This window comes from Esox lucius, chromosome 21, assembly GCF_011004845.1.
Source record: "Esox lucius isolate fEsoLuc1 chromosome 21, fEsoLuc1.pri, whole genome shotgun sequence".
Lineage (NCBI taxonomy): Eukaryota > Metazoa > Chordata > Actinopteri > Esociformes > Esocidae > Esox > Esox lucius.
The window spans coordinates 14458475-14477920 of record NC_047589.1 but is presented as its reverse complement, the minus strand read 5'-3'; the positions used below and the strand labels follow the sequence as shown (position 1 = coordinate 14477920).

At 48.1% G+C, this 19446-nt stretch overlaps 1 protein-coding gene across 6 annotated transcripts in view; it reads right to left on the bottom strand.

Annotated features, from left to right (window-relative positions):
* Positions 1-19446, bottom strand: part of mpp7a (membrane protein, palmitoylated 7a (MAGUK p55 subfamily member 7)) — a 153143-nt gene that overhangs the window by 49647 nt on the left and 84050 nt on the right. For all 6 annotated transcript variants that reach the window (XM_034289299.1, XM_034289302.1, XM_034289301.1 and 3 more), the window contains 4 exons: positions 5989-6070; positions 4430-4515; positions 3323-3397; positions 1236-1432 (listed from right to left, as the gene is read on the bottom strand). In XM_034289299.1, the coding sequence (XP_034145190.1) occupies positions 1236-1432; positions 3323-3397; positions 4430-4515; positions 5989-6070 (440 nt within the window). The remainder of the gene's footprint in view (positions 1-1235; positions 1433-3322; positions 3398-4429; positions 4516-5988; positions 6071-19446) is intronic.

Below are 19446 nucleotides of genomic sequence, written 5' to 3'. Positions count from 1 at the left end.
AAGGACAGGGTTGAAAAGATGTTGGAGGGGGGTGTACAGTGTGTTTAGAAGAACCGGGTGGATGTTGGAGAGGTGGGGTACAGGGGGTTTAGAAGAACCGGATGGACGTTGGAGAGGTGGGGTACAGGGGGTTTAGAAGAACCGGATGGACGTTGGAGAGGTGGGGTACAGGGGGTTTAGAAGAACCGAATGGACGTTGGAGAGGTGGGGTACAGGGGGTTTAGAAGAACCGGATGGACGTTGGAGAGGTGGGGTACAGGGGGTTTAGAAGAACCGGATGGACGTTGGAGAGGTGGGGTACAGGGGGTTTAGAAGAACCGAATGGACGTTGGAGAGGTGGGGTACAGGGGGTTTAGAAGAACCGGGTGGATGTTGGAGAGGTGGGGTACAGGGGGTTTAGAAGAACCGGGTGGACGTTGGAGAGGTGGGGTACAGGGGGTTTAGAAGAACCGGGTGGACGTTGGAGAGGTGGGGTACAGGGGGTTTAGAAGAACCGGATGGACGTTGGAGAGGTGGTGTACAGGGGGTTTAAAAGAACCGGATGGACGTTGGAGAGGTGGGGTACAGGGGGTTTAGAAGAACCGGATGGACGTTGGAGAGGTGGGGTACAGGGGGTTTAGAAGAACCGGGTGGATGTTGGAGAGGTGGGGTACAGGGGGTTTAGAAGAACCGGGTGGACGTTGGAGAGGTGGGGTACAGGGGGTTTAGAAGAACCGGATGGACGTTGGAGAGGTGGTGTACAGGGGGTTTAGAAAAACCGGATGGACGTTGGAGAGGTGGGGTACAGGGGGTTTAGAAGAACCGGATGGACGTTGGAGAGGTGGGGTACAGGGGGTTTAGAAGAACCGAATGGACGTTGGAGAGGTGGGGTACAGGGGGTTTAGAAGAACCGGGTGGACGTTGGAGAGGTGAGGTACAGGGGGTTTAGAAGAACCGGATGGACGTTGGAGAGGTGGGGTACAGGGGGTTTAGAAGAACCGGATGGACGTTGGAGAGGTGGGGTACAGGGGGTTTAGAAGAACCGGATGGACGTTGGAGAGGTGGGGTACAGGGGGTTTAGAAGAACCGGATGGACGTTGGAGAGGTGGGGTACAGGGGGTTTAGAAGAACCGGATGGACGTTGGAGAGGTGGGGTACAGGGGTTTAGAAGAACCGGGTGGATGTTGGAGAGGTGGGGTACAGGGGGTTTAGGGGCATGTAACAGATGGTGTCTGACTTATTGGTAGCCCACTCACCTCTCCTGGAACTGTTTGGAGGGTATGAGGCCAGCGCGTGGGTTGGCATGGCCGTTCTGTTTGGCCTGCCACCAGGTTGCATCATCCTGGCTCATGATCTGAAGGATATCTCCCTTCTTGAAGGACAGGCCAGCCTCCTTACAGGGGATGGCTTTGTCCTCTGCTGGGTCATAGTCAAAAAGTGTCCTCACAAACATCTGGGGAGAGAGCGAAAGAGAGGGAGACAGAGAAAGACAGCAAGAGAGAGGCAGGGGGAGAAAGACAGAGGTTTATAAGATGACAGCAGTTACTTTGACACAGCTGGTGTTTCCTCTCCCACCAAGTCGCCGTAGCGGCATCAAGGTAGGCCGGCGCTACGGCGATCTACGCTTGCCCAAGCTTCAGAGACCAGAACAGACACACTTCACTGTCGGTTAACGTGATTGGCAAAAAAAGGTCAGTGCAATCAGGAGTTAGTCAATTACCTGCAGCTATTGGCCCCCACCTCACAGGGCTGTTCCATCAACATGAGTCGTTCCAAATGAGACCCTATTCACTGCATAGCGCACTACACTCTCATGGGGCCTGGTGTGAATTAGTGCACTTCATATTAAATAGGGGAAGAACACCCGTTGTACTGAAGTCTGTCAGCCATTGTAGAGCGTGGCGAGACTTTAATGATTCAGAGGCTCCAAATGTGACTCTTGCTTCGTTCCGCTTAGTGATTTAGGCTGATTTGCTGATCAAATTAAGAGTGGTAATCTTTCTCAACTGGAAAATGTATATATTTGAGATTGGATAGTCAGGGGAGAGAAGGATACACTTCGGAGTAAACACTACACAGACATGGGACAGGAAGTAGCCTGAGTCCATCCTGAAGCGCTGGCACAATAACTAACCGATCCTAAGTCACTACTGAGCATGTGCAGAGGGGGAGATATTTTGGGCTGGGCAGAGAGAGAGAGAGACAGACAGACAGAGAGAGAAGAGAGAAAGACAGATAAAGTCCCTGCTCATGTCTGCATGTGTCAGGGTGATTTAGGAAGCTCTACGTTGCCATGTAGTGAAATTATGTTTCAGACAGGGACGTTTTGTTTGCGTCTGAGTGAGGAGGGAACAGTCTTTCTGGCTCAACAGCCAAACAGTCAAATAAACGAATGCATGCTCGCTGAAAGCTCCTGGTTGTCCCCCCTCCATGTCCATCTTTCTTTGTCTTTTTTACAGTTTTACACATGTGTCCCCAATTAGTACGCACTTCAACGTATTTATTACAGCCTAGGAAAAACAGTCGAATAGCTCCTCGCAGAGGGGAGGCTGGAGTTTTGGCATCGACACACAGGCTCAGATTGATGTCTGAAATGGACATATTAAAACCATTAAAGTATGACAAAGAGTACAACCCCCTCCGACCCACCCACACGTATGTACACACGCGCATACATGGGCCCCGTGTTCTGACAAATGATATTCCAGCTTGTGTTTTGACCTAACCCTCAGCGTGGGGACCTTCTCTCCCCTGCGCCACTCTGTTCCTGATAAATGTCTATGGGAGCCTATACATCACCACTATGAGCTGAGAGAACACAAGATACAGCCAGACAGCGGATTCTCCGATAAAACGCCCACCTGATGTAACCAAGCTACATACACGCTACGCGAAAGTCTAAGTCACACTCGACCAAATACAGTAGTAAGATGCTCTTATCAAAACACAGGACCGAATCAAGCATGTATTGAGCGATGCAGTCCAAAAGATTAAAATGGTCCATTCCTCACTCTTTGCTGATTTGTTTCCCACTGGGCTGAAGAGGAATGTGTACTGAAAAACACAAATTCAATAGGCCTGGGAGTGCTGTTCTAGGAACAGTGCTGCTGTTTGAATCAAAGTGAGTACATGAGAGCCTGTGATCCTAGAGCAGAACTTGGAGGTACTCAGAGAGTCATCTTCAGTACATGGCCAGGCACAAACGACAGTCAGCATTGGAAGGAGAGAGATGTATTATTATCATTCTAGCGATCGCTGTGAGTGCAGCCAGTGGACCCCTGTATGACCCAGTGTGTAACCCCATCAACATAATGACTAGGCCAGGACGGCACTAGGACCTCACCTTGGGCTCCTTGCTCGGCGCCTCGTCTTTGATGCCTGGTATTATTTTAAATGTAATGGCTCCTTGGGACTTGGCCTGAAACAAGAAGAGGGAAATAGAGACAAAAAAGGTATTGAGTTTCATTGGAAATGACCCTCAACCCATGTAGCCTAATGAAAACCCAACTAGTCTAATGAACACCCAACGTGTCTAATCAAATCCCAACTAGTCTAATGACTAGTCTAATGTCTTAATTTGTGTAATCCAACAAAATGTATCCAAACCCAAATGGAGAGGATTTAACCCTGTCAGTTCCAAACCAACTTAGTATTTTTCTTTTCAACTGGTGCCCAATAGAGACCTACATATATACAACCAGGTGAGGGGAGATCCTAACTTATTAGTAACCTAATATAATCAATCAAGCACAATTTAAGACTGAAAACCTCAGCTGTCCGTTGAACCGGTCTGACCCCTGGTCCAAACAGGGACCCTCTACCTGCTTCTCTCTTCCAGGGGGAGCATGAGGCCAACATGTCCCAGGCGTAGCCCGGACAAAGGAGCCCAACACCCCCCAAAGAAGAGCTGCAGTGCAGGCGGACTGAGGCACAGCGCGTGAATTTGCACTAAAATGAATCGTTTTTTATTGGAGCGCGGGAGATTCAGTCCGCCTGCTGTAAATCGTGGAGTTGAGATAGTCTGGCTACAACAGAAGGGCCAGCCAGAGTTTAGGCCAGCTGCTAACATGGAGGAGACAAGGGACATGGTGGCCCTCGAGGCTAGGTTAGGAGGAGAGAGTTCTGCCACAACAAACAACTCAGTAAATCTCCAAGACGGCATGACCCGGGACAAAAACACACTTAAAAAAGACAGGTCACAATTAGGCAGCTGACAGCTTGGTGAATAGAGTGTTGGGCTAGTATTGGGAAAAAACATAAAGGTGAAATATGTTGTTCTGTCGTTGAGCAAAGCACTTCACCATTATTGCTTCTGTAAGTCAGTCTGGATAAAATAAAGTCTGCTAAAATATAAAATGTAAGGTCAACATTAACACACACAGACACACACACACACACACACACACACACACACAAACAGACAGACACACACACACACACAGACACATACCAGAATGTGGATGATTTCATCAGGCTTCTTGTCATCCACTGGAATCCCGTTGACTTCCCTCAGCTCGTCCCCTACATGGATCAGACCTGGAACAGAGACAAGACAGGGAGCAGTGAGGAGTGAGACAGAGACGTAAGGAGTGGAGAGAGAAATAGAGAAAGAAAGGAGAATCAGAGTCTCCTCATGCACATATTATCTGTAAGGCCAAACAGTCCAATAACCACAGCAAGACAGGTGACCCACTGTCATGAGAAACGGAGAACCAGGGTTGCACAGGCAAAATCAATATTCAACGGTTTATTTATATTCCCATGTCATTCATACCTCACCTATTTGCACACTGATACAACACCGTACATATGTAGCTAACATTACAACACCTGAAACGTCCTTACCATTTTTAAACATTCGTGTGCAATAGATACTTAGAATTCGTGATAATTTCAGTTTTATATTGTATTTTTGACATAGACATCATAGACTGTTTTGTGCTGATCAGTGGCAAAATAACCCTAATTAAACCAATTTCATGTTGCAACACAAAATTTGGAAGTTTAAACCTGTAGTTTTAACACAAAATAAAACCAAAAAGCACGTAAATAAAACAACCTCTCTTTTATAAAAAAAAAAGAAAAGAAAAAAACACTATCAAACTCTTTCACCATTCATTTTTATCAGGCTTACAGTACCTGTGGCATACAATAACAGCTAGTAGCATTTGTAGCAGAAGCAGAAATGACATTTCACTAATTTACATTCTTATCAATTATTATTTTTTGTAGATGAATAGGAGACTATTAGCTGAACAGTGACTGAGGAGTATTATGTGGTTAGGATGTGTGTGAGGTTGTGCTCTGCTCCTCCACAGCATGTGGCTCTACTTCATGGTGGTATTAATGATTACTGGGCGTGGAGAATCACCGATCAGTATCCAACTGTCAGATCCCAACTGGGCATAAATTCATGACACAATTAATACAGAGTGGAACGGAGTTAGAGAGAGACTGGGAGAGACAGGTAGAGAGAGAGAGAGACTGGGAGAGACAGGTAGAGAGAGAGAGAGACTGGGAGAGATGGAGAAGGAAGAGACAAGGAGAAATAGAGATGGATAGAGCAATTGGGAAACACAGAGAAAAAGAGGAATGAAAGGATGAGAAACAAAAGAAGACAAAGGAGAGATAGAGAGGAATAGATTGAGAGGAAGACAGAGCTAGAGGCAAAAAAGAGAAACCAAGAGACTAAAGTAAAGACAAAGGCAAAGATCTGGTGTCCACTAACCAATAACTAACTAAAATGGGACAAATGCCTGATTGAGACTATTCATGCAAAACTAAGCAACAGTATCCATAGTACAATACAATACCCCACATTTGATTGAAACTCATACTTTAAATATTTGTTTATTGTACATAACTACTAATAACATTTCAAATGTCTTCATCTGTCTATTTCTGACTTGCTTCTCATGCCAATAAAACCCATTTGAATCCAGTTAGAAAGAGAAAAGAGGGCAAGAGAGAGTAAGGGGGGTAAAAAAAAAAGAGAAACAGAGAACTTACCGCTTCGGTCTGCTGCTCCACCTCTCATGATCCTGGCAACAAGTATGGCTCCTGTTTGCTCATCACGCTTTATTGTTGCTCCCTGTCTCACACACACACACACACACACACACACAGTGGGGAGAACCAAAACAAGATCAATGAAGTGTGATGTTACACATGCGCCACTCTCCAGAGATTCCATCAAAATGGTCCAACCGACATATTCTGGGGAACCATCTCATCCAACCTGATAGAAATCTCAATGGTTTCCAACCCCAACACCATTTTAATCAACGACATCGGGGGAACAGCACAGCCGGCCATTTTCAGTCCAAACTGAGAGTTGATCCACCAGTAGTGTGTATACCTCAGCCCAGATCCAATATGACTCAATCAGATTCCATCTCTTTTTTATTCTCTCTCTCTCTCTCTCTCTCTCTCTCTCTCTCTCTCATTGTTGTCAATGTCAATTTAAAGGGCTTTATTGGCATGGGAAACAGTTGTTTACCTCGCCATAGCAAGGGCAGCAACATCACAGCAGTGAAAACAAAAATAACGTCTGCAAATCTACAATTGTACGTAAACATTACACTGGAAGTAACAAAATGGATGAAGGCATTTTTTTATGTTAGGTTATAGGCTGCGTACAGCATTGTAAAAATGTCTAGTTACAAGTGAGAATGACAAGCGAAAGCAAAGACACCTACGGGGGTTGGTCTGACAGTGATGGGCTCCCCCTGGTTGCAACAGGTCAGAGATCCTGCTGCAGTGATCACACATCGAGGTCTCTCGCCCGGCATACCGGACCAGTCAAACATTTGGACACGCCCAGTCAAGTGACTTGGGTTGTGATGCGGGGGGGCGAGGGAGGGACGAGGGGAAGACGGACGGGGGGGGGGGGGGGGGGGGGGGGGGGGGGGGTGATGGAGGATGCGGTTTCCCTTTCCATTCCACTGACAGTGTTCAGCTCAGCGATGTGTAGTGATGTGTTCACCAGGGCCTCCGTCTGTTCTCTCCCAGCCGGCCGGAGACAATACGCCGAGGCAGAGCCAACACCCCCCCCCCCCCTCCACCCTTCTACAAACAACGTGTCGGCGGTGTGCCGGGCGGTGGACGGACGCCGGCAGACGGCGAGACTCGAGCGCAGCACGGCGTCCATCATTCACTGTCATTCACCGTCGTCATCCGGCCTGAGCCGAGCCAGACGGGTTACGGGTCTGGAGACGTGTCGTCTAGACACACAGTTTGTCGCGTAACAGAAGACCGTCGTCGCCCGCTCCTCTCATCCCCCCGTAGCTGTTTTCCTAATCATCTTCACCCGTGTTATTGTTTCTGCAAAGGACGAGGCACCGGGGTTTCATCAGTGGCTGTGTCTTCTTTCAACCTGTCTAACTGTCCACCAACTGGCACCTCAGTATAACCAGCCGCCTGTCGGACCGAGCCAGGGGCACTCCGAGACACCTAGCAATGAGCGGGCCGCGGGCTGACACATTCTTTCGGGTTTGTTTTTCCTGGGCTACCTACGTGCGTACCTACCAACGACCCTTCCACATGTCCGACTGAAGAGAAGCCCAGATAAATCACAGGTTTAAGAGGTCCTCTGCGCATCTCGTGTAGCACCCGATTCAGTGCAATCCTTTTGACCAATGCTCGCCCACCACACTCAAAACTGATTAAAAGGTACCGCACTATATAGGGAATAGGGCGTCATTTTGGGCGCAGGCCCTGGCTTCTCCTAAAAGGAGCAGAAGGATCCTCTGGTTTCTACCACCGTACTGCGGCTGTAAATTACCACGTCGCCATCAGTGTTTTCTTGACCCGTTCACTCCTAATGGTTTTCTCCTTTAATAATAATTTCCTCAAGGTCGTTTAACCGTGTGATGTTAAGAAGGAGAGATGGCGGCTGGTCCTGACAGAAACAGCCGGGGTCGTCAGGATAATACAGTCCCCGGGCCAGAGAAACTCCCCGGGCCAGAGATCTTCACAGCTTTCCCACTTAATCAAATAATTGGGCCAATTACGGTAACCAGAGAGGTTTCGGTAGGAGGAAATTCAGAGGAGGAGTGCAGAGGGGGCAGAACACTGTCAGTCCTTATAGTTAAGGTCACAGCTTACCCCTCACTGGGACCATCAGCGACTGGAGCATGATGCAATAGGAGCGGCGGAGAGAGAGAGACAGAAAGCAAGGCAGGGGGAGACGGAGGGGCGAAAGGAAAACAGGCGGAGCGATAGATAAAGACGTAAAGACGCTGGAAGTGTAGAGCTAGAGAGAGTAAGATAAAAAGATACAGTTCTGTGTTATCTCTGTGTGTGTGTGTGTGTCTGACATCAGGGGCGTAGGGTTTGCAACTCTCTGCCTTCTATCCAGCTGGGATGTTTTGGTCGGTGTTGTTGGCCGGGGGCCAGGGCGATGATGTGAAGGATGTTTTTATTAGGTCTCCACGGTACAGAGGAACGCTCGTGGATGGCTAATGGGTAAATAAAGAAGTGAGTAAGATCGGTCTGTTCTTCGTCATCACTTCAGTTGCCCTTATCACATGTCGCAATGGACCTCTGACTAGTCTAGAGCCTTGTAGAAACAGAGCTGTACAACAGGAACCTGAGCCCTTACCTTGATGTGCATCAATATCAGACAACGCACCGCCAGGAGGGAGGGAAGACAGAGGATAGACAGAGTGGGAGAGAAAGAAAAGAGAAAGAGGGAGAGTGGAGGAAGGGATATAAGGAAGGAAGGAAGGAGAGAGTGAAGGAGAGGAAGGGATATAGGACGGAGGGAGAGGGCAGGACGGAGGGGAGGGATGTCATTCCTGGACCACCTCCTTTTGAACCCCGCTGACACATGGGAGCCAACCTTCTACTTGATAGGAGCAACAGAGGAGCGTAGCCGTCAGCCAAGTTATCAGACTACCGCTGGAGCGACGGGTTAGACAGCCAAACAACCGATGAACAGGGGCCGGGGGGGGGGGGGGGGGCGAAAAAGAGAACGGAGGAAAGCGCTACAGAGTGATTACAATAGATGAGGGGGCTGGCTCCCCTAGCCTTCCCTGCCAGACCTCCTCAGGTCCTGGCAGCCTGGTCTTCTGCTGACTGGAGAAGGAGAGGTGAGCACAGGACCCTTCATCCCGCTGCTCACACACACACACACACACACACTCACACACACACACACACACACACACACACGTGTCCACCCAGGAGGCAAAGGCCTGGGCCGCATCAGGGAGGAGAGGGAGGAAGAGAGAGACAAAAAAGGGGGAAAAAGATGACGTCTGGTTAACGATAGGGCCTCTCCTGGAGAGAGACATTAGGAGGTGACGAGTAGCGCAGGAGGAAAATGTTGTTCACGTCAACTAACCCTGAGCTGTTGAAATAATGAGCACTTCACTTCGAGTCTTCGCTAAAGCACTCCCCGCTCCTTTCCAGAGTTAGTCAAGTCACATCTCTAGTGCTCTCAGATCGTGTGATTTGGGAGTTGGTGGATCCGCTAGTACACTTCTTCATCTGTTTCCTGAGCCAGCGACAGCTATTCTGTTCGCTAGCTAACAGGCCTGCCCTGATTTTAAGAGCATTTTTATGGTACAGGGGAGTATTAGGATAAAAGTTGTGACCCCGTCGTAACCTAAGCCCCTACTTCCCATGTGGCACAGCCCCTCTGATGCCCTGTGGCTACCTCTAATCACTGATGCCCTGTGGTTACTTCTAATCACTGACATTGATACCCAGTGGTTACCTCTAATCACTGACATTGATGCCCTGTGGTTACCTCTAATCACTGACATTGATGCCCAGTGGTTACCTCTAATCACTGACATTGATGCCCAGTGGTTACCTCTAATCACTGACATTGATGCCCAGTGGTTACCTCTAATCACTGACATTGATGCCCAGTGGTTACCTCTAATCACTGACATTGATGCCCAGTGGTTACCTCTAATCACTGACATTGATGCCCTGTGGTTACCTCTAATCACTGACAATGATGCCCAGTGGTTACCTCTAATCATAGTCACTGATGCCCTGTGGTTACCTCTAATAACCAACACCAATGCCTTGTGGTTACCTCTAATCACAGACACCGATGCCCTCTGGTTACCTCTAATCACAGGCACTGATGCCTTTTGGTTACCTCTAATCAGAGACACTGATGCCCTCTGGTTACCTCTAATCACAGGCACTGATGCCTTTTGGTTACCTCTAATAACCAACACCAATGCCTTGTGGTTACCTCTAATCAGAGACACTGATGCCCTCTGGTTACCTCTAATCACAGGCACTGATGCCTTTTGGTTACCTCTAATCACAGACACCGATGCCCTCTGGTTACCTCTAATCACAGGCACTGATGCATTTTGGTTACCTCTAATCACAGACACTGATGCATGACTCCTAATGAGGGTGGCTCTGTTAAGCAAACACATCAACAAACCAACTTAAACCAAAATAATCTGGGCCTGGCTGAAAACACTTAGACAGCGGTCAACACAAGGTCAAGCACACCCACACCCACACACAGGAAAGATCCACAAGCTCTAGGCATGGGGCCTTCTAAGTTCTAACCTGAGGATGGCCGCTGCACTGTTGTTAGTTTACATAGACGGACCCATCAGCACCCGCTAGCAAGGGAGACTCCAGTTGCAGAAGAATCTAACAAGAGCCAGGGAAACTGTGATGCCCGGGGGCTAGCTGAAGCCAGCCGGAGACAAACTAACAGTCAGATAGATGGAGGTTAGGTCCTCAATGGCACGCTATTCCCTACGTAGTCCACTACATTTACTGAAAGGACCATAGGGAAGAACCGTAGAGCCATTTGGAATACACCCTGACAACCTGGCCAGTACAGAGGACTTAAGGGTTATGATGGATGTGGGACAATCACAAATCCTAAATAATGAGCTCCGCTGCACCAGTCCTCAAGTAATTAGAGGGGGGGAGCATTTAACCAAGCTAAACCTCTCCAGTCTCACGAAATAGGTAGCTTAACACCCAAACAACAGCCAGACAGGATACAGGAAGAGCAGAAAAATTGGTCTTTAGCATACCCCCCCCCAAACCCCATCTCCTTCCAGGTTCCATCCACTTCTGACTCAGAATGAAGACCTTAAAATAGGCATAACTTAGAAGAACCCTCCCAAAAATTATATGTTGGAGAAGTGGGATCATCCTGGTGGAATCAGTGCTTTTAGCTCTGGGTTCGGTGGCGGTCAATTACTCATCAGTAAGTAAGGCGATCCTCGGCCTCCGCTGTGCTCCACTGGTGATCGGCTCCATATGAGAACCTCTGGTCCGACCACTATTACTACATTTCTAACACATAAATGCTTCTGATTGTTATTGTAGGCCCGGCCAGAACTCAATAGCTTAATCTCCACGGCGTGATGAGAATTGGAGCGATATTCAGCTGCATCAGAATGCTGGTAGTATTCGCTCTCCGAGTGTCTGCGAGTCGCCGTAGGTGAAAACACATGCCGGGCTACAGAGATGGCTGCCATATTTAGTGTGTGAAGAGAAAGGGCTCACACTTCACATATTCACCTAACGTTGAGAAAAGGGAGGGGGGGGGGGTTCTGGATTGCCTCACGTTATATAAGAGGCTGGCGTGCATTTCTGGGAGCAAACGAAAGTCAAGCGATATCCTCCAGGACCTCTCAACACCAAGTGGAGCCATCAGATGTAGACATAAAGACTGAGGCAGAGGACAGGTATTGCTCTGAGACTGCCAGGGCAGGAGAAGACGCAGGCCTCAGACCTCCACTCAGCAAACTCCAGGTGGGCCGAGGCCTTTTAGCTAGATGGGCCTTCAGGGGTCCGGTGGCCCAGGGCCGACAGACACAGACAACGGCTGGGACAGTTGCTGCAGCCAAAGGACCTAGACAACTGGATTACAGGGTGAGCCTTCAGGGGTCGCAAGCAGGGAAGCTGGGGAAGTGGAGAGCTGGAGAACTAGGGTGCTGGGGATCTGGGGAGCTGGAGAACTAGGGTGCTGGGGAACAGGGGAGGTGGAGAGTTGGAGAACTAGGGTGCTGGGGATCTGGGGAGCTGGAGAACTAGGGTGCTGGGGAACTGGGGAGGTGGAGAGCTGGAGAACTAGGGTGCTGGGTAACTGGCCATAAGTCTACCTGCTGTCTGTGGACCTATAACAGTTAGATGACTGGTGGGGATCGACCTGGCCGTAGCACTAGAGGTGTAGGTACCCAGACCCCCCCCCCCCCCCAACACTCCCCTCGCCCCGCCCATGAAAAGACCCCGTCGCTTCTTGACCTGCCAGCGAAATCAAGCAGGCGTCTCCATTTCACACACAAATCCCTCGGCCCGTAACCACCACTCATAACATTGTCCCGGGAACGGCGTCTGAGCCCGAGGCATTCAACAAACACTGTTTTCCCGTCCAAATTGAACGAGACAAGAAAAAACAAATGCAGGTTGTCAGAACGTGGGAGAGGAGGTGTTTTGACATGATGTCACTTAACAGCAAAGTGTAACGGCGACAATAAACCCCGGCTCCGGCCAATCCACCCCGGCAGGGCTGCCACCCGCCACCGTGTTGACTGAAGTATTTAGGATATAAATATGAATGTAGTCAAAACCACATGCTGGCATTCTCCTCTCACCAGATGTTGACCATGGAAAACAGCATCACAATGGAAACAAGGCCTCCTGGACATTAAAACGCAATTACCTCCAATCATGTCTTTATGTGTAAAAGGCTGCCATTCAGCCTTACCTCAGATGGGTGGCATATTGCCTCCATAACATTTAAGATAATTCAGAGACGAAGCCAATCCGCATTTATGAGGCCTTACAAACGCCCCCACCCCCCGCCGAGACAATGTACGGCATTGTCTATAAAAACATTTTCAAAAAGGAATGAGGAGAATATAAAGAAAAGCGATACTCAAGTAATACTGTTATTAATGCGCTGGTGATTGGGAAAAGTTGGTAAATGACCTTGGTATGCCTATTTTACAGTAAAGAGCGGCAAAGCATCTGTGACGTCTTAGTGCAGAACTCCACAGATGAAAGAGCTAACTGTCAAAGAAACAGAGAAAAACCAGAGAGAGAAAAAGGTTCCTCAGGTTGAATGTTAAACGATTTTTCCTTCTAGTAGTTCATACCACAGTGACGGCTCCTGTGTGTGTCTGTGTGTGTCTGTGTGTGCATGCACATGTGTGTTGCCTGGCTCAATCCCCTCTCTATGACCTGTTGCATGCCACTCCACCTGTTTTATTAAATCACTTGTGATTACAACTAATAAAAACCTATCCGGCTAAAATGCTCTTTATTTCCTTAACCCTGCTCCTGACCTGAAAGTATAATTAACAGGTATTATGAGAAAAGGGAAAATAGCCGCTCATTATCATGATAATTACAGCGACATTCCAGGGAGGAGTCTGTGTTCTCCTAAGATACTGTGTGTGTTTGTGTGTGTGTGTCCAGGGATAGACTGCTTTCAGTACATTTTTCTTCCCCTCCTCCTTTCCCCCAATCCGCAGGCTCTTAATGTTAGATGTTAATGTCAGAGTCATTACACACTCTCTGAGAAAATATATTTAGCCGGCCCACCTCAGAATGTCATGCAGGTGTTTGTGTGTCAAGTCTAAATCCAGCGTGTGAGTCAGCATGTATGTATGTGTGTGTGTGTGTGTGTGTGTGTGCACAATGAGACAGTTGTAGCGTCTCTCAGCTCCCTGGGATTATTAAGTGTTTTCTCCTGTGTTTCACCCAGCCAAGAAAACACCACTTTCACATGTCACATCTCATTTCCATAAGTGGTCGGGAAACACATGGGACGAGGTCGCCAGGAGCGCGGCGACGGGCAACAATGCACACATTCACCAATCCGCCATCCCACTCACGGAATGCCGCGCGGACGGAACGCTAAACACGGAACTCGGAAAACACTTTGGGGAAAGGAAGCGAGTGAAGATTATAAAAACAAGGTGGGAAAGTGTGTCCCAGAATTTCTAGAGGCCTGAAAAAGTGTTCAAGGCGTGTAGGATTACCGATAATAGGATAGGCTTTCATCATGCCTCAAGATCAATGGGGGAATTTGGTAATAATGTTTGTGTCGAGGGTCTGGGGCTGTGTGATGTGGATCATTCATCAGACAGGCTTGAGATGGTTCAGGTAGAGGCTCAAACATTAGAAAAACACACACAGAGCCCAGGCCGTGGTCTCAACAGTTGACATTTACTGATGGGTGGAGGCTTTGGCTTTTCATCAAACACCCTCCGTCAGACACACAATTCTGGGTTCAGCCAAAATGTAGTTAACTATAAGGTTTGGCTGGTAGCTAGACAGAATTAGGCAGAATTGAAACTACTGCGTTTAAATCCCATATCCGGACATCATATATACCACCATTTACCAGAGGCTTATCCAGAGCGACACACTACAGGAACCATCAGGCCTAAATGCCTTGCTCAAGGGCACATCACCTGATGACCGTCAGATCGGTTACTAGCTCAACACTCTCCCCACTAGGCTTTCTGCTGCCCCTAGAATGCAAACTATTATGACTGGGAACACAGCCTGCTGTTACAAGTTACTCATCTAATGGGCCCCATAAGGAAAAGAAGAGGCATGCCGATACCACCATGGAAGCAAAATGCCCCAGAAACTTTTAACTACAGCCAGTTACAAATTGAATACATGTAGAAATGATCCAATCCCATACCGCCATGGAACCTGAACACTTGGGACGTTTCCTCGTGTTTTACACACTAGAACGATTGGGAACGTTCCATCTTCCTCACCAAGTGCGCCAACCCCTCTGCTAATCCATCAAATATAAGATGTGTTTTAAAGCACATAGCTTTATCTATAAAACACTAACATGTGTCTTACTTGCCTTTTCTAATCTCCTCCGTCTCTCCATTCATCATAGTGTCGTTACAGACAACTTTGGTTCTCAAACGCTTACAGACAACGTTTGGTTCTCAAACGCTAACGTAAGCAGACACACAAGAGGACATCCTCAGATGCTGTTTTAAACGTCCCCTGGTGCTATTGTCTATCCACTCTAATTGAGCACGTTCAAAATTAACAAAAGCTTTGCTCGCAGATAAACGCAGTATTCACTCGCTTCTCGCCAGAGCTGAGTGGTGCCGCTCAAAGCCCAAAGTTCACAGTCAAGCCAACGGTATTAAAACTCCATCGCGAGGCCCGGCGAGACATAGAGTGATGGCTGGTAATTATCCTGACCATCTGAGTCTCTGTGTGTGTTTACGTCTGCCGGAGAGACAACCCAAAACGCGATGAGGCGCAGAGGAGCGATTCAACGGCTTTAACGATATCAGAACGGTACGTGGGTAGGGCGGTGGGGGGGCCTCCTGACCACCAGATGGAATAAATCTCGGCCTCAATTTTTCTGACATGGCCAACATCAGACTGTGATGCCAGTCACCCTTGGTTTGTTCCTGGAAGAGACAGACGCTAAGTGCGCAGTGAGGTCTGGTTGAGTGTGATCATACCGCTGTCTGAAAATGAGCACTGAGGACGAAAAGACAAGTGGAGCATTCCAGGACTGTTAACGAGAAGCCCAGCCGACGGCGGTGAGGGTGGGTGGTCAGGACCTGCATTGATTAGCGACACCGCAGTGGCCTGGCTTGGCAGCACCAACAGGATGGCATTGCCCTGGCAGAACCGGACACCCCACAGGAGGTGTCTGGCCATGAGTTGTGCCCATCATGGCACGGCTGCTGTTAACGGGAATACCAATTCATTCACCGTGGGGGAGCAAGACCGACAGGGAGACCGGGTTGGTGGGGGGGGGCTGTTGCACGGTTCCTGGACGGGTGTTTTGACAGCTCTTAATGACGCTTAACAACCCGGGTTGGAGGGTCCAGTGTCTGAGCGGAGTAAGGTCCATGATGGAAAGGGACACAAGGTCTGACCAGATTCTAAATGGCAGCAGTAACGGAGCAAAGGAAAACAGAAAGAAGGAGATGTAGGGGGAGGAGACGAGAAGGCAGACAGGCCGACAGACAGATTGGGGTAGAGATGAAGGTATCCAAAGCAAAAGACAGCGAGCCATAACAAACATGAAACAGCTGGGCATCTCCAATTTACCAGCTACATCCTGATCATAACAGGGTTTAGAAACAGCCCGACGAGATGAACAGGGCCAACCGCAGAATCCCCAGAACGTGGCCCAAAAAGCACACTGTTCCCCACTTAGTGCTCTACAATAGACCAGATCGCTAGATTTGCTAGATTTGGGATGTGACCCAGGATTCCCGCTAATATTTTTCACATTATCCTACAGTCAGACCCGTGATAAGTTTGATTATTTATTTTTTTTGTTGTGTTTTTTACAGTTTGTACTGATTTTTTTGTTTTCACATCCAGATATACTGGATGGAAATAATGTGTGCATCTCCAATGGTCCCCTGTACCCTATCAAGTGCACTAGTTTGGGCAAGACTGAGCAAATGTAGTGCGCTATACTGTATATGGAATAGTATAGGGGGTCTCTCTCCGCCCTTCTTTTTTTGGCTCTAAGGGGATAAATTGAATAACATAGGTTCCAAATGGCACCCTATGCCCCATATAGTGCCCTAAAGGCCCTGACAGAAACCAATGCACCTAGAGAATAGTATCCTTTGTGTCAGGACTGCTGTATCGCGGTACTCAGAGTAGACAGAAGCCTTGACGCAACTCTTGCGTTCGTTCAACCCCAATTCTGTTTTGGTTAACCTTATCCAAAACACCACATTCTTCGAATGAAGAAAAACAACTGGCCTTGTTTTGGGCAGCAGGCAATGAGTACCCACATGTCACTGCCTCTCTACCCAAACTCAATTAATTCCTTTTCCCAACATACAAGAAATCCGTAGGTTTGGGTTACAGGCTAAGGGCTTATGGACTTTACGCAACATTCCCCGAGACGCGAGAACATTTTGTTTGTGCAAACTTGCAGATATCGACAGCTCAAGATACCACCTTCCAAGGCAGCGTGCACCACATTTTCGAACGAGTTTTGCCAGCGTGAAGGCAATTGTGTCGGAAATGTGCGAACGCATATCGCAATTTTTTTCGGCAAAATGTGGGTGGAAATTAAAACGTTACGTAAATGATTATGAAAACTAAGATACATTTATCTAGCGTTTGAATCTCTCTCTCATAATGTAAACAAACCCCAACTCAAAGAGTAGAACGGGGGAGAGTTGGTCTGAAAGAAAGACTGAGTTTGTACTTTTTAACTTAAATACTGCATGAAGTCACGGTCTGAAAAAAGGATAGCAATTAATCAGCGCTACCGAATACAATCCACTCAACTAATCACAATTAAGTAAATGGATGAGTCACCAGGAAAAGCCTCAGCATGCTAACTACAGTACAGTCCTTCAAAGACACAGCCAAAACATGCAAAGAGAGACAGAGAGGAGAGAAGCAGAAACAGAGAGAGACTAAGAGAGAGTAGGAAATATAGAAAGGGGAAATAAATTACCTCGATACTGTACAGCACTCTTGTTATGATGTCAGGTTTGAGAATTTCAAGCTGATTATGTGAAATTGCAAGTTAAAGGGCACATCCAAGTCAATTTGGAGCACTGCAGAATGAGGACCCAACACAATTTGGGGCCTTTTATTGGCAGAGATGCTAAATGGCGGTGACTTGAGCGTGACCACACGAACGCTACAGCACTGCCTTAAAGAACAAAGGGCACCGTAATGACAGCCACCGCACCACTGGCGGCTGCAGTCATGAGATCAAAGGTCAAATGATTCAAACTGGGAGCCTCCACTTCCCAAACTCTGTCTGAATGATTGTTTTTTCTGTTATTTGATTCCATTTGGAAACAGAACCACTTGAGAGATTTTTTTCAGTTATAATGACACCATATGGATATGGTAATTTTAGGATTGGATATCTGACAAAGTGTAGAAAGATTATTTTTTTGTGCAAAGCTGCAGTATAAGCTCTTATGAGATGGGCTTAGCTGTGGGTCTGACCTGCAGACTAGTGATTGAGTCACCCAGAGTAGTAAACAAGGCAGGAATGAAGGAAGGAAGGGCAGGCTATCGTGATGACAGAGGGAGGAACACTGGGAAATGAAGGCAGGGCTTGGTGGACCAGGCCATAATCGGACCAAAACCACAGAGTAGGTAGTACCTCAGTCAGCCTAGGGGCTAGGCCCTTCCCTTCCCGCCCGAGTCGCCACCGGCTCGCTGCATGCAAATAGAATCATCACCATCAAACGTTTAGACGTGACATTTCTGGGAGACAGACAGCAGGCGGCCACGACTCGGTCGGAGAGCCCATTGTAATTTATTGTTTTGTTTTCAGTTACAGACAGCTAGGAAACACAGGACTCTGCCTCACTCCAACCACAGCTGAGACACAAATAAAACGGACCACTGAGATTACAGGCGCAAGACTAAGCCGGGTCCTTCAGGCATTGAGAGGGCAGCCCGGCCCGACCACCGCGTTCACCACATCCAGCTGAGGGACGGACAACAAGAAGCCGATTATGGAGGGTGACGGCCTACAACCGTGTCCGTTTGTTAGGCTTGGACCCCTTCACATGACGGTGTACAGTGTTAACACCTTTTAAAATCACTCCAGTGTTCGGTAAATCGGAAACCCTTTCATATTATTGTACTGCCGAAACAACAACATTGCACATTGTAAATGCGTGTTTCAGAGTTCACAGCTCAGCATCCAAAAACACTTTGATGTGAAAAACAAGCAGACATGTAGAAGGCTTGTGAAGAAAAAACACAACCCCACAATTAAACTTGACCGGAGCCTGTGTGAAAATCCCATTCTGGTCGGGGATACGTGACCTACATCAGACCAAGTGTTAGTAGTAGTGGGCTGGGCTACAGTAGCAAAGCAACAACAAGTGCCTAAAGGACATTCCTGACTGGCTGCCTGACAGCCACTTGTTTCAGTGACCAGTTTGTGGAACCGGAGCATGGCAGGAACACAAAATGACTTTAGGTGTGTTCTTTTCCTCCCCCCGGGGTGTGGTATGGGGAACTGGGGGAGAGCGAGGAGTGGTGTGGCGCCAGGCCTGCCAAAGAGAAAACCTCACTGAAACCTCAAAATAGCCAGAGGCCGGCCACGACTTGACACTACTCTTACAGTAGCGAACGCACACACACGCACCCACTCACACGCACAGACCAGATCAAAGAAGGGCGGGGCTTCCGCACACAAACAAAGGGCGGCGTTCTGATGACAGAGGCCCGTGACAGACCGTCAACCCAGAGGTGGGCGGGACAGGAAGACACTGGACATGCCAGGCAGGACACTGAGGTCAGGACAGGGATGGGGAGGGAGAGAGAGAGAACCCATTGCCCTCTATGGTTGTCTAGGGTCCACTTATAAACCAAAAATTCCCAATTGGGATAACCACCCAATTAAGACTCTGCATGCAGAGGTATTCTTAGAGCATAGAAAAAAATAAAAGAATGCAGTTTTGTATCAGCAATATATCCACTAATTATGCAATTCCATAAAACTGGTGA